Here is a 13,779-nt window from a genome sequence, read left to right as displayed (position 1 = left end):
CGCAAGAGAGAAATTTTTGGTCAAATTTAATGTTATATTTTTGTTATTTTTAGCCTTATTTTCATAATTTTTTTAGCAAACTGTATATAATTATATCAGCTTTAATTCGTAAACTACGTATTTAATAAACTTTAGTATTGGGCATATTATACAGGGTTAATCGAGGGGTTGTTTTTTACCCTAACTTTAAAACACCCTGTGTAATTTTGTACGTAAATTATCCTAAAATATAGTTTTGCGGTCAGAACCGTGACTCTTGAGCATTTTGTTTTTTGAATCATGTCAATGCATGCTTTGGTTAATTTTTAGAGCGAAATGAACTGATCGCGATCAATTTGCAATTTTCTCATTATCATTATTTATTGATGTCATTTTTTAATATGACGAGATGGTTTTCGTGACTATTGTCGTAAGCCATATTAGGCTGCATTGGATACTCTATACTAAATAAAAAAAAATGTTAAAGACTAACGATACAGGTCCGGTTTTAATAAACATTAATAGCTATAACAGAAGTGATGATATATATGAAAATATCTGTAATACTCAAGTATACAAACAGAAAAAAATTGTAAAATATACTCTAATACTTTGTGATGCCTCCCTTGGCTGATATAACTGCCTGTATGCATCCGTTCATACTGTGATTGAGGCTGCATATATCATACTGCGTTATGCTTTCCCATTCTTCTTTAAGAACCAAGCGATGTTCATTTAATGAAGCTGGTACCGCTTCGTGACTTCTAACTCTCCTGCCAAGCATTTCCCAAACGTCGAACATGATGGGCAGTTCATAATAGTATAATATAGTTCACAATAATCACCAAAGTAGGCTTGTCATATTGAAAAATAATTGAAAGAATTGCAAATTGTTGGTGGCAAGTTCATTTCACTCTTAAAAATTTACCAAAGCATGTATTGACATGAATAAAAAAAACAAAATGCTCAGGAGACTCGGTTCTAACCGTAAAATTATATTTTAGGAAAATTTACACACGAAATTATTGCACAGGGTGTTTTAAAGTTAGGGTAAAAATCAACCCCTCGATTAACCCGGTATAATATGCCAAATACTAAAGTTTATAAACAACTGAGTTTACGAATTAAAGTTGATATAATTATATACAGCTTGCTAAAAAATTCATGAAAATAGGGCTAAAAATTACAAAAATATAACACTGTAAATTTTACCACTCCGTTGCGTTTTTTTGCATCTGTATTAATACTTTTATCATTTATTAATTTTGATGTAATAAATGATAATTGATAATAAAAAATACAAAGTAGAATTTCAATATCAACTTTCAATATCATCCCTCGGTATATCGAAGTATACAAGACAGTAAGATACTAAATCAGTTTAATGAGGCAAAAGTTACCTAATTGGATGGTCAAACACCATTTACCAGTCCGAAAAACTTTTATTTAAAAAACGAAAAATAATTTATTTTAAACGAACATATCTTAGAATGTAGAATGTTTAGGAGGGGGGTCACCGCGACCTTACAGCTCTATCGTATGTTCATCTTTCTTGACTTATAAAGAGTTACAACTCATCATACAGTCTCAGGGCTTTTACAAAAGCCAGTAGCTGATACGGATCCACAGAGGCCAGCTCTCCATCTTCGACATCAGCCGTACCAAAGTTTATGGCATGAACGGTTGTCGTCTCGGCGCACTCAGTGATAAGGTGTTCTAGTGTTTCCCCATTTTCCTCACTGAATCTGCATTTGCCATTTTTTCTCAGCTTGAATATACTGAGGTGTTTGTTGAGGAGACAGTGTCCTGTGTCAATCCGAAGATTGTTTTTACTTAAATCCAGAAAAATCTTTCTTGAATCATAATTTTGTTCTTATTGAATCATTTTTCTTGAAATCAAGAAAAATCTGGAAACGAAAATGTAGTTATATGGGGTTACCAGTAGATGATGATTAGTGAATGCAATCCCGCAAATGCTGGATCCGCGGGATCGACATTTGCGGGATCCCTCTGAGATTCCGCGGGATCAAAGTTGCGGGATTTACCGTGCGGGATCTGCGGGATCGACACATTACTATTGGGTAACCGAATCGATCTCAATCAAGATCAAACCGCTTCGTAAAATGATTAAGCCGGGCCGATGCGTCGACGCTCGGTACCCGGGGGATTCCCCTTACGGCATGGCTTGGCTTATTAAAGTGAAACAAACAGGTTAGTTGTTAGATTTCTTTCTGGCGTAAGTGAAGAAAAGCGTTTAACTAGTACTTGTGGACAATTTCGTCAAATAAACTGCCGGACATAATTTTCGGGACAAGCAAAATTTTAGGGTAAATTTAAAGTTGAATATCTCTTGAACTAAAAAAGATTTTGGGATACGGTTTGGACCAGGTTTTAGATGCATCATTTGTGATTAAGATGCTATGTGGTTTTCGAAAATATATTTAGTGAATTCTCGTATACAGGGTGTTTTATAAGAGTGTGAAAATTTGGTCAAGAATCTTTTTTATCGCAAATTTATAATTTTTAAAAAATAGAAATTTTTACCAAGTACGACTAATCTGTATGGAAATTAGAAATAGCGATCGGCTTTTTTATTTTTTAAGGAAAATACGAGTTTTTTTTGGAAAATATGCATTTTTAGTCAAAAAATCTGTCCTAAATGGTACAAAAAGCTTTGTACATTCTGCATATGCCAAAAAATTATTGTAATAGAGTGTATCTAAAAGCAAATAACTAATACAAGTTAAAAAAAAACTTCAACATCAGAATAATATTTTTATTTATAAAATAAGTAGATAAATTTTAATAAAATTTAAGTTTATTTAATATCAAATATATTTTTTGATCACTCTGTATACATCGGTCCAAATTTCTGTACAGCTAGTTTAAGATACACGCTATATCAATACATTGTGGGCCTATGCAAAATGTACAATGCCTTTTGTACCATTTAGGACCAAATGTATGACTATTGTTTACAGTCCCGCAATTTTGCGGATCCGCGGGATTGATTGCTTTAATCCCGCGGGTTTGCGGGATTGAGATTTTGGTACGGGATTGCATTCCCTAATGATGATACTACAGTGTACACCTTGATAGATACCACACAGATATAGACGACTTGGAATACATGACCCGAAAACTTATCGAGGAGTATGAAAAATGGGGACTAGAACTGAATATTAATAAAACGGAATACATGTGCATTGGTGGACAACAACAAGACCTACCACTAGCAACAGGACAAGTCATCAGACATTGCAACAGCTATATACAAATATTCTGGAATAAAAATATCCAAAGAACACTGGATGAAGCAATATTGGAAAGAAATATGCAAGGCAGAAAAGCAGTTTCGATGCTAAATGGAATGCTATGGGATAAGAATATAATGATAGAAAACAAAAAAAGGATTTACAATTCCATCGTAAAAAGCACAATTACCTACAGCTCTGAAGTATGACCCTTAAAAGAGAAAGCTGAAAGAATGCTAAAAGCCACGGAGATGAACTTTTGGAGAAGATCGGCTGGAAAATCCAGAAAAGATAAAATACCAAATGAAACCATAAGACGCCAAATGGAACTAAGACACGACATTGTAGATGACATTAGAACTCAGCAAATATGATATGGACATGTGCAAAGAATGGAAGAACATCGAATCCCAAAGAAAATATTAAATTGGAACCCTCAACGTAGAAGAAAAAGAGGAAGACCACGCAAGAGCTGGAGAGAGGATATTGATAAATAAGTTTTGTACAAAGGTTTGGAAGTAGATGGATGGGGAACTAGAGAGAGGTGGAGATTAGGAATCGGAAGATGGAAAACGTTGTAATTCGATTATATATGTATGAAAAATCTTTGATATTTTCGGTCGTATTGTAACGTTTTTAGTTCGTTACATGTCTTTTTTATATATGATATATGAGGTCTGGCGTATCGTCACCCGATTCCGTATCGTTCAGGCCGGATAATTTACTTGACGTGCTTGGCGTAATTTTTACGTTCTCTCCTTCGCAGCCCTGTTATCGTTTCGCTGCTCTGTGGAGGCGCTGTCAACATCGCTCCAAGGTCTCCGTGCTTAACCTCACTTTGTTTTGCCGATCTGCTGTACCCCAGCTTTTAGAAATGGTAATTTAAATCTTGCTGCAAAATCTGAATCAGCTGCCATTTCGAAGCTACAGGGTAGAGTTTTGGATGTCCCAACTTAACTTGTATTTGTATTTTGCTGGCACGTTGGCGTTCCTTTTCTTTTGTCTTCCAGAATGTTACATGGAAGAAAGGACAGTTTCTTTGTTTATTATTGAGCCCTCGGAAGTAATTCGAGGATCCTATGGTTGGATGCCCTATGTACGGATGTCCTGTGCCCCAGCGTGGATGTAGCTTAAGCCCCATGCTGCTTCTTTCCCATTTCTAAGCCTAGCCAATAGTTACGGCTGTATTGATTCATGGTGTCCTCATTCTGGTCTCTTTTGTTGTATTGGCCAACAGAATAGCAGAGAGACACTACAGAGATGCGAACCCACCTCACGCTGTTACTGGTTGAAGCATGATTGCATAAAGAACAGCTAAGTGTAGATTTAAGTTCTAGTTTTCAGTCGATTTGCAGTCTTAACATAATAACGTACATTTTAAATAATATCGTACAGACTATGTTTAGTGGTTAGATTATTAAGAACATTTAAGTCGATTTAGTAGATACAATATGATTTAGATCTTAGGTTTCATTACATTACGTCTTGTAATAGTATTACTTTCTATAGATATTATTGCGCTGTGTTCACAGATGAATAACCAGACGTAGATTCTAGAATCTACGGGTTGCAACATATCAGATTTAACACCGCATAAAATTGAACAATTTAAATAAAGTAATGCTACCTTTCATATATCTTCTATAACTTTACACGCATTGTATTTTTCTATAGTCTTTTCATAGAACATATTTAATATTATTTACATACATAGCTTTACTCGACATATAACCACTATATATATATAAAATAGCTCTAAAAGCCTAAAAGGCTCATGGCTTAATGAATAACCACTATAATTATCGATTATTCGCTACACCTAATAATTATTAAAATTGTACAATGCTATTTACCATCAGGATACATTAAGAATGAATATAGTCACTAGTTTTAAGTAATAAACAACTGTGTTTTCTTTCTCTGTTCATGCCTGGCGCCCAATATTTGTATTTTCGATTTATTATTGTTAGTTAGTTTCTTTCCAGTGAAATACCTTATCCACGACTGCTCTACCAACGAAAAGCTGCCGTTCGCAGTGTTTGCCGTTCGCAGTGGCAAGTTCTGCTGTTCGCAGTTGTTTCGCTGCTGTTCGCAGTTCACAGTTCTGCTGTTCGCAGTGGCAAGCTGTCGTTCGCATGTTTTGTAAAAAACGCCACACCTAATTCGTAGGAACTTTTTCAAGCGTCTTAGACCGTTGGAGAATTCCCATTCCAGGTTACGGATGGAGTCTTCCAGGTTCTTCAGTTCCGCTTTAAGTTGGTTTCCGCTTGTAAAGCAGAACGGTTCTGGTTCAGTTAGTATTGTTAGTAGAGTGTTCGCTCCTTTTCTAGCTGGATCATTTGCTTTTTCATTGCCTTCTATCCCTTGGTGGGCGGGCACCCAAAGTAGGAGGACTTTATTTTCTTTGCCTAATTTGTTCAGCTTCTTTAGGTATTCTTTGACCAACTTCGAATTGATGGTTACTGAGTTGAACGCTTTTAGTGCTGCTTGACTATCGGATAGAATGGCTATTTCCTGTTTTCGATAGTTCCTGTCTAAGATAAGAAAAAATTAAAACTTACTATCTCATTAATTTTAAAATTTTATAAAAAAGTATGTAGAATAACATAATAAAAGTTACTAAATAATTCGAAAAAGTAATAACAAAATTAACGAAATAAATTAATTTCATTTAATTTATTTCTAAAAAAATACGTATTTTTGTAACAAAATAATGAGAAGAAGGGGGTTGTGTCTGCTCGGAAACAATTTATTTTCGAAAAGGAAAAGAAGAAATCGTTTTGAAATGGATGAGGTTCGCACAATTGAATCTAGATAGACCGAGGCAAATTGAAATATTGTAGTTGGGCGTGAAGGTGTGTATTTAAGCCGCCATATCGGTAAAATATAATCAAGAAAAGTGACTGCGGGGTCCCGCCCCGTCATTGGTCATCGTTCTCGTCCCAACCACGATGTTATATTTGTAATTTGAACAAGTACGGCGTTGTAATATCGTAGTATCTCGTCGAGTTTTTTGTCTTTTTGTCTTGTTTCGCTGTAATAGGAAGATAACTGTGAAATCTGAGATAATGTCGGTTGATAGAAAATGGCATGCGATCAATAAAAAACATATTTCTAGACGTATTTGTTTAAAAAAAACTAAAGTGTTCTCGAATAAATGCATTTTTTTTTCTTTATTCTTTGTATTTTTTTGCTTCCAACGACTGAAAGAGAATAACTTTCCGAAACGTTAAGCATTTTTTTGTGTTCGTTAGGCAAATTTGGTTATCAGTAAACCTAACTGCTGACAAATAGTCTCCGTTGGATTCACGCAGCAGTATTTACTATTTTATTTTGTAGATTTTTTTGCAGTGGCAAAATACCCATATAGGATTTTTTTGGAGAGATGAATCCGCTACATATGTTGTAAACATTTTTTAATAAACATTATATTGTAATAGAGTTTACAGTCCACCCGGTATAATTGGAAAGCCCAGCATCAATTTTGCTTCATCCTGTATCATACCTTATCGACCTTGCACGTTTTCGTAGTTAATCATACACGGGCTAAACAGGCAGTTGTCGGCCAGTCGGCCATTAAACAATATAGACCGAAGGGGCCTAATTGCCTTTGACATTTAATATCGATCCACCGGTCGTGTCGATCTCGTTCCGATTGCATCGATAAAAATCAAGATTTATCGATCCGAATCGAACGATCGATCGCGAATCGTTCGAACTGGTCATGATCATCGGCGAACGCAACTGGACAGGTTATCTGTTTTAACAATTTATTTTGTAATCATGATCTGTTTTTAATTCCGGAAACTATATAGAGCTTTGATATGGAGATATTATTTCGTCTGGATAAACAGTAACTTTTTTAATGTCAATTACTTAATACGTAACTTTTAGTTACGTAATCAAGGGCGCGTTTTTTAAACATATTGTATATAATAAAACATATTCAGCGCCGAGCTGACCAACTGGAATTTAAATTCCCAGCTAGGGATTCAGGTGGTAGTTCTGCTGTGAAAAATGTCAAGTTGCCACATTTATTTATTTATTTCCTGAGACTGTCATTCGTTTTGACACTTTAATTTTGTATTCGAGTTTTTGGTTTAAATAAATAGTATTGTGATACTTTAAGCTTAAAATTGTTTACTAACAGACCTTGCAGTCGAACATTGTTCTTTTTAGAACCTCTTTTCGTGCGAAGCGGTACAAGATAGCGTCATCATCATCATCATCATGTAGCCATAGTTGTCCACTGCTGAACATAGGCCTCCTCCATATTTCTCCATGTATCTCGACTTTGGGCCGTCATCATCCAATTTCCAGCAATCCTCTTTACATCATTGGTCCAGCGTGTCGGTGGTCTGCCTCTGCTGCGTTTATCTGCTCGAGGTCGTCATTCTAACAATCTTCTAGTCCACCTGTCTTTAGATGTTCTCGCCACATGACCTGCCCATCTCCATTTCATGCGAGTTACGTGTTCCACTATGTCTTTAATTTTGTTTTTTTGTCTGATATTGTTATTAGGAATTTTGTCTCTTTTAGTTATTCCAAGCATGGCTCTCTCCATGGCTCTCTGGGCTACTCTTAAATTTTCTGCTGACTTTTTCGTTAATGTTGGAGTTTCCGCTCCATATGTAATTACCGGCAAGACGCATTGTTCATAAACTTTCCTCTTCAAGCATATGGGTATATTACTTTTAAAGGTCTCCCGCAGTTTGCCAAAAGCAGCCCAACCCAAACCTATTCTGCGCTGTATCTCGTGTGTTTGGTTGTTCTTTCCGATTTGTATTTCGTGCCCGAGATATTGTATATATGTGTTTCTTTTATGTCGGCGTCACCTATTCTGATGTTCTGTGTCAGCACTAAGTTTGTCATTATTTGCGTTTTACTCTCGTATTTATCCGGAGACCGACTTTTAATGAGGCCTGCACTAATTCTTCGAGCATCTGCTTTGAATCTCCGATGTTATCTGAGACAAGGACGATGTCATCTGCGAATCTGAGATGTGTCAACCTTTCACCATCGATATTTATGCCCCTATTCTCCCAAGAGAGTGATTTCATTGTGTATTCAAGGACAGCTGTAAAAAGTTTAGGCAAAATAGTATCCCCTTATCGAACTCCTCTGCCTACCTCAATTTTAACTGTTGTTTCGTGAAGTTTTACAGTTGTGGTGGCATTACTATATATGTATTCTATAAGCCTTGTATATCTATAATCTACTCTTCCCTGCTCCAATGCTGCTATTATTGATGTTAATTCTACTGTGTCAAATGCTTTCTGGAAATCAACGAACACCAATGCTAGGGGCCTGTTGTATTCCACAGATTTTTCTATCAGGACTTTAATTACTTGGGGAAATTGCCAAGGCCTTACATCTATGGAAAAGAAAATGTAACGGAATGGGTATAGAACTAAATGACATATGCCTAGACACCTTGCAATTTGCAGACGACCAGGCCATAATTGCAAACGACAAAGATGACATGGAATATATGGTGCGGAAAATAATTGAAGAATATGCTAAATGGGAAAAAACAAAATGCCCTAATTGTTGTTCGAACAAGGCCCTTGTTCCATAACCTTTCCTAAAGCCTGCCTGTTCTCTTGGTTGACAGAAATCTAGTTTACGTTCGAGACGTTTGGCAATGATTTTGGTAAACAGCTTATACAAGTGACAAAGAAGGCTTATCGGTCTATAATTTTGAAGCTCGGTGATATCGCCCTTTTTTATGGAGAACTATCGTTATGGCGTTGTTCCATTGAGACGGGATTATTCCTTTTTCAAGGCATAGATTAAATAAGTCTTTAATCCATTTTAATAGTGTTCCTCCTCCGAGTTTTACAGCCTCAATCACTATGCCGTCCTCGCCCGGGGCTTTGTTATTTTTCATTTCTTTTAAGGAGTTTCTGATTTCTTCTGTAGTTATTTTCGGTATATCCTCTGATTCCTGGTTAACTATCTTTTTGCACAGACGTTGTTGACTGTTGTATGTTTGTTGGTGATTACTTGTGTATAGTTCAGTGTAAAAGTTTTCTGTTATTTTCAACAGCCTTTCTCTATTTGTTGTTAGGACCCCTTGGTTGTCTTTTAGTTTAATTATCTCTTTCTTTCCATTATATATTAATTATTTTATTTTTATAACATTTTATTTTATTTATATTATTATACGTCCAAAATCTCACACTGATAACATATCAGTCTGTCTCATGGATTCTGGGGGAGACAAGCTCGTGACATCCAAAACAACACGGAAGCGAAAATGCTCTCGAGTTTTCAAAATCGCCACATACAACGTTAGAAGCTTATCAACGGAGGAGAAACTATTGGAACTTCAAGAAGTATTAGATAAAGTTAATTGGGACTTTATTGGAATGAGCGAAATTAGAAGACAAGGCGAAGCATGGACTACACTCAAGTCAGGACACATTCTCTACCATATAGACGAAACGGACAACTCAATAGGTGGTGTAGGCTTCTTGATAAATAAAAAGCATGCTTCAGATATTTTAAGCATCGCAAGTGTTTCCAAGCGCGTAGCATACGTAATATTCCGCCTAAACAGTAGACTTAAAATGAAAATTATCCAAGCCTATGCACCAACATGTACAGCCGAAGAAGACGAAATAGACCAATTTTACGAGGACATCGATAGGGCAATTACAGTTCCTGGATGTATTCATCCTTTCTTATAGGAGATTTTAATGCCAAGGTTTCGAAACGAATGGATGAAGCTGAGGAAGTGATGGGTCCATTTGGAATGGGGGTCAGAAACAATAGAGGCAGTACTTTGATCAACTTTCTCTAGCAACATCGACTATACTTAATGAAGATAGCGTAATAGCCGTAAAAAAAAACATCGCAACTTTATTAGAATATTTTGAACGGGAAAGCGGTAGTTATTTATTTAATTTTTTTTTATTTAGCGTATGGCTTACATCACAGTATCTTAAGTTATAGGACACAGAATGTTATAAACAACAAAAAAAATGTATATAAGAAAACTGCATAAACAACAAAAAAAAAATATGTATATAAAAAAACTGCATAAACAAAGAAAAAAAAACATACACAAAAAAAAATAGGCTAATTCGTCTCATAAGCAGATATCCAGTCGTTGTATATAATCAATTGCCTCCTGAGTAGCCATAAGGAAATTCTTTGAGTTGCCCATATATGCTCTTATTGGGCAGTCTTGTACTATATGTTTGACAGTCTGCCTGTCAGCTCCACAGTCTGGTGCGGTTAAGAGTTGTCCATGTTCCACTGGGAAGGTCGAATCCTGCAGGTTCATTAATAACGTACGGTAGACCATGGTACATTGGAGCTGCCTCATTTTCCCATTTCTCTCTCCATCGCTCATTTATATCAAAATCATTTTGGTGCAGCTCATATGCAGTCTTCAATGGGGGGTGTCTTGATCGTAGTCGATTTCCCTGGATGTGTGGAACGTCATCATGGACCTGCAGCTGAGGGTTATTCATTATTTTATTAAACTCTCTGACCAAGGCATGTGCTCGGCGCAAATTGGAAGGAGCTATGTTGCTAAGTGTGGGCAGCCATATTGTAGGTGTTGGTCGAATTGTCCCTGATATAATGCGCATAGTTTGGTTTAATTGAGTATCGACCATACGGGTGTGTTTGCTATTAAGCCACACTGGAGCACAGTATTCTGCTACAGGATACACCAAACCCAGCGCAGAGGATCTCAGGGTGGATGCTGATGAGCCCCAAGTTGTGCCACATAATTTTTGAAGTATGTTGTTACGTGTTCTCAACTTTGCCATCATTCTTGTCAAGTGTTCTTTAAATGTAAGCGTCTTGTCCAGAGTAACTCCGAGATATTTTGGATGCTTATTGTGAGTGAGTAGTTTGTTGTCCATGTACACTCGCAATTCTCTCTTTGCCATCTTATTATTAAGATGAAAGGCAGATACTTTAGTTTTTACGATACTTGGTTGGAGTCTCCATTATTTAAAATACTCGCTAATGGTTGGGTTTGGTTTGGTTTGGTCTTCAGCATTCTCCACCCTCCTGTGCACCGTTGCCAATGTCCAGTCGTCTGTATAATCAAATTTTCGTCATTCAGTTGCAGGCATGTCCGAGATGTATAAACAGAGTATGGGGACAAGAACCGACCCCTGAGGAAGACCGTCATTCAGTTTCATAGTTTTGCTCTTGTTATTCCCCATTATAACCTGGAATGTTCTATTTGACAGCATATTGTTAATGCGGTTGGATATTCTTACACAAGGAATGACGCGAGTCAGTTTATATATTAGGCCCTGTCTCCAGACGGTGTCATATGCTGCTGTCAGGTCTATAAATGCGGCATCGACTACATGTTTCTTTTGAAATCCGGCCTCTATAAATGTTGTCAGTGATAAGACTTGATCTGTGCAGCTACTATGCGGCCGAAAGCCTGTATGTTCAATGGGAATGCTGTCTAAAATTCTTTGACTGATTCTGTTGAGTAGCACTCTCTCAAGCAGTTTATAAACCATACTTAGCAGGGCGATGGGACGGTAGTTCTCTGGCCCATCACTTGTTTTTCCTGGTTTTAGTATTGCAATGATTTTTGTACGGTTAAGTGAGTGAGGATTATGAGGATGTAGGGTTAAGTGAGTGAGATATGTCCTGTGCGAAAGATGATGAACGTGAAAAATTTTGCTAGCCATTGCTTCGTATAGGGTCCACAGTGTTGGAGGAACTCTGGGTGGATGCCATCAAATTCTGGTGCTTTTCCCAATCTAATTTCTATTAGAGCCGTTGTGATTTCGCCAATTTTAATACCTCTCGAATATTCGGAGTCTGCAGCGCAGGCGTCCCTCAGGGCCCTGAGTTCTCTTTTAACTTTAGTTGTATGTGTTCGATCTCGAGGGGCTCTGGACGTAACGGTGATACTCTATCATCTCCGCGTTCAAAAGGCTTAGCGCCTCCGAGCTTACGCAGCAGAGACCATGCCTGTCGACTTGATTTTTTGAAGTCAAGATTTTCAACAGCTTCTGTCCATCTCTGGCGTCTATATATATATATATATATATATATATATATATATATATATATATATATATATATATATATATATATATATATATATTGATGTTGTGTAATAGATCGTCAGCTATTTCGCGATCTCCGCTTTCAAGAAATTATGCGTACAAATCATATATATAATACGATATCTCCTAGATTGGCCACCTTTGATGAGCTGATAACCGCTCCCACAAACCGTTCGTAGTTTTTGCTAACTGGAGGAATCCAATGTAGGGTATAGTCCAGTTGTTCAGAAAACTTTTCCCAGTTGGCCTTTCCAAGGTTCCATCTCGGTCGTGGGTGTAACCTGATTATCGGTAGGGATAGTCCTATAGTAATGAGCACTGGGCGATGCTGGCTGTGTGGAAGGTCTGAGAGAACACTCCTAGAGGTTGCGACTGGCCTATATAAGTATAAGCTCTATATATATAGAGCCTATTCTCATCCCGCGATCAAGCACAGATCCGGGTTATACTCCCGTCTCCAAGCGGCTGATACGAATGTATCCCGATCCTTGGCGTCAAAAATGAGGTATGTGTTCTGTTCCTCAGCCCACCTCGCCAAGGCTTTTCCGTTGTTGTCATTAATACTATATTTCCACATTTCGTGGTGACTGTTAAAATCGCCAATGTATACGCTTGGGTGTGGGTGCGTTTTTATCACCTCAGGAGTCCAACCAGTAGCAGGGGGTTTATAGATATTAACAACTGTAACTGCTCCAATTTTGATGGTCACTTGGTGTAGCGGTAGTAAAACTAAAGCGGTAGTGATGGCCCTTTATGCCCCTTAAGTGCTGTTAAGAAGGTGAGTTTTGTCGATGTAAATAATAACTTTTAAATATTTATAATTAATTTATTTTTGATTAAAAGAAAATATATAAAAATAGGCAATGTTGTACCGGTCAAGTTTAATCATGTGATTAAAAGTTTATTTGATATGAACTATAGATCACTATATGATCACACATACTCACACAAACTGCACACCTTACATTTAATGAACTACAACGGAGAAAGGCAGATTTGCCCTTTAACTAACATTTTACTATAAGTAAATGTTGAGTTAATGTCCCCTTTTGTTGACTTGGTGAGTGTCTAATATTACTCATGATATATTCGACCTTGAATCAGCGCGGCTTGAATGAGCAGTGTGTGTTAGGTTACGGTCACTCTTGCCATGGAACAACAGCACGACATAGTTTTCAGACGGTCACCCGTCCATCCACCCGCATCGTCTAACGTCGCTTGACTCCAGTGATCTATAGAGAACCGGTGTTTCGACGTAGCTGGATCGTTGCACTATACATATTAAATATGAGTATAGTTTATCCAACGACACGATTTGTCTAAATTTCTGTCTCGACATTCAAAAAATTACAGAAAATATAATATATCTTTGAATTAAGATGGCTGACGGCGGCTGTCACCGTCAAGAATATTCTCCTTGCACGGACGGAAATGAAAAATGTTAAAACATATATATTTTTTGGCTTTAAGGTGGAATTTCACGGTTC

At 37.1% G+C, this 13,779-nt stretch overlaps 2 protein-coding genes across 2 annotated transcripts; one reads left to right on the top strand and one right to left on the bottom strand.

Moving 5' to 3' along the window:
- Window positions 1–9,439: 9,439 nt before the first annotated feature.
- Window positions 9,440–9,925, top strand: LOC115885917 (craniofacial development protein 2-like). Its single transcript, XM_030904946.1, has one exon. The coding sequence runs from the start codon at window positions 9,440–9,442 to the stop codon at window positions 9,923–9,925; it is 486 nt and encodes a 161-aa protein (XP_030760806.1).
- Window positions 9,926–10,453: 528 nt separating this feature from the next.
- Window positions 10,454–11,140, bottom strand: LOC115885916. The gene has a single exon (XM_030904945.1). It carries the CDS (start codon window positions 11,138–11,140, stop codon window positions 10,454–10,456), a length of 687 nt encoding a protein of 228 aa, XP_030760805.1.
- Between the last annotated feature and the right edge of the window lie 2,639 nt (window positions 11,141–13,779).

This window comes from Sitophilus oryzae, unplaced genomic scaffold, assembly GCF_002938485.1.
Source record: "Sitophilus oryzae breed Bouriz unplaced genomic scaffold, Soryzae_2.0 scaffold_465_pilon_pilon, whole genome shotgun sequence".
NCBI lineage: Eukaryota > Metazoa > Arthropoda > Insecta > Coleoptera > Curculionidae > Sitophilus > Sitophilus oryzae.
Note: the sequence above shows the minus strand (reverse complement) of the source record. Positions and strands in the feature narration are given on the sequence as shown.

Coding starts and splice junctions, on each gene's coding strand:
- LOC115885916 (XM_030904945.1), bottom strand. CDS start 11,140: ATGGCAAAGAGAGAATTGCGAGTGTACATGGACAACAAACTACTCACT.
- LOC115885917 (XM_030904946.1), top strand. CDS start 9,440: ATGGATTCTGGGGGAGACAAGCTCGTGACATCCAAAACAACACGGAAG.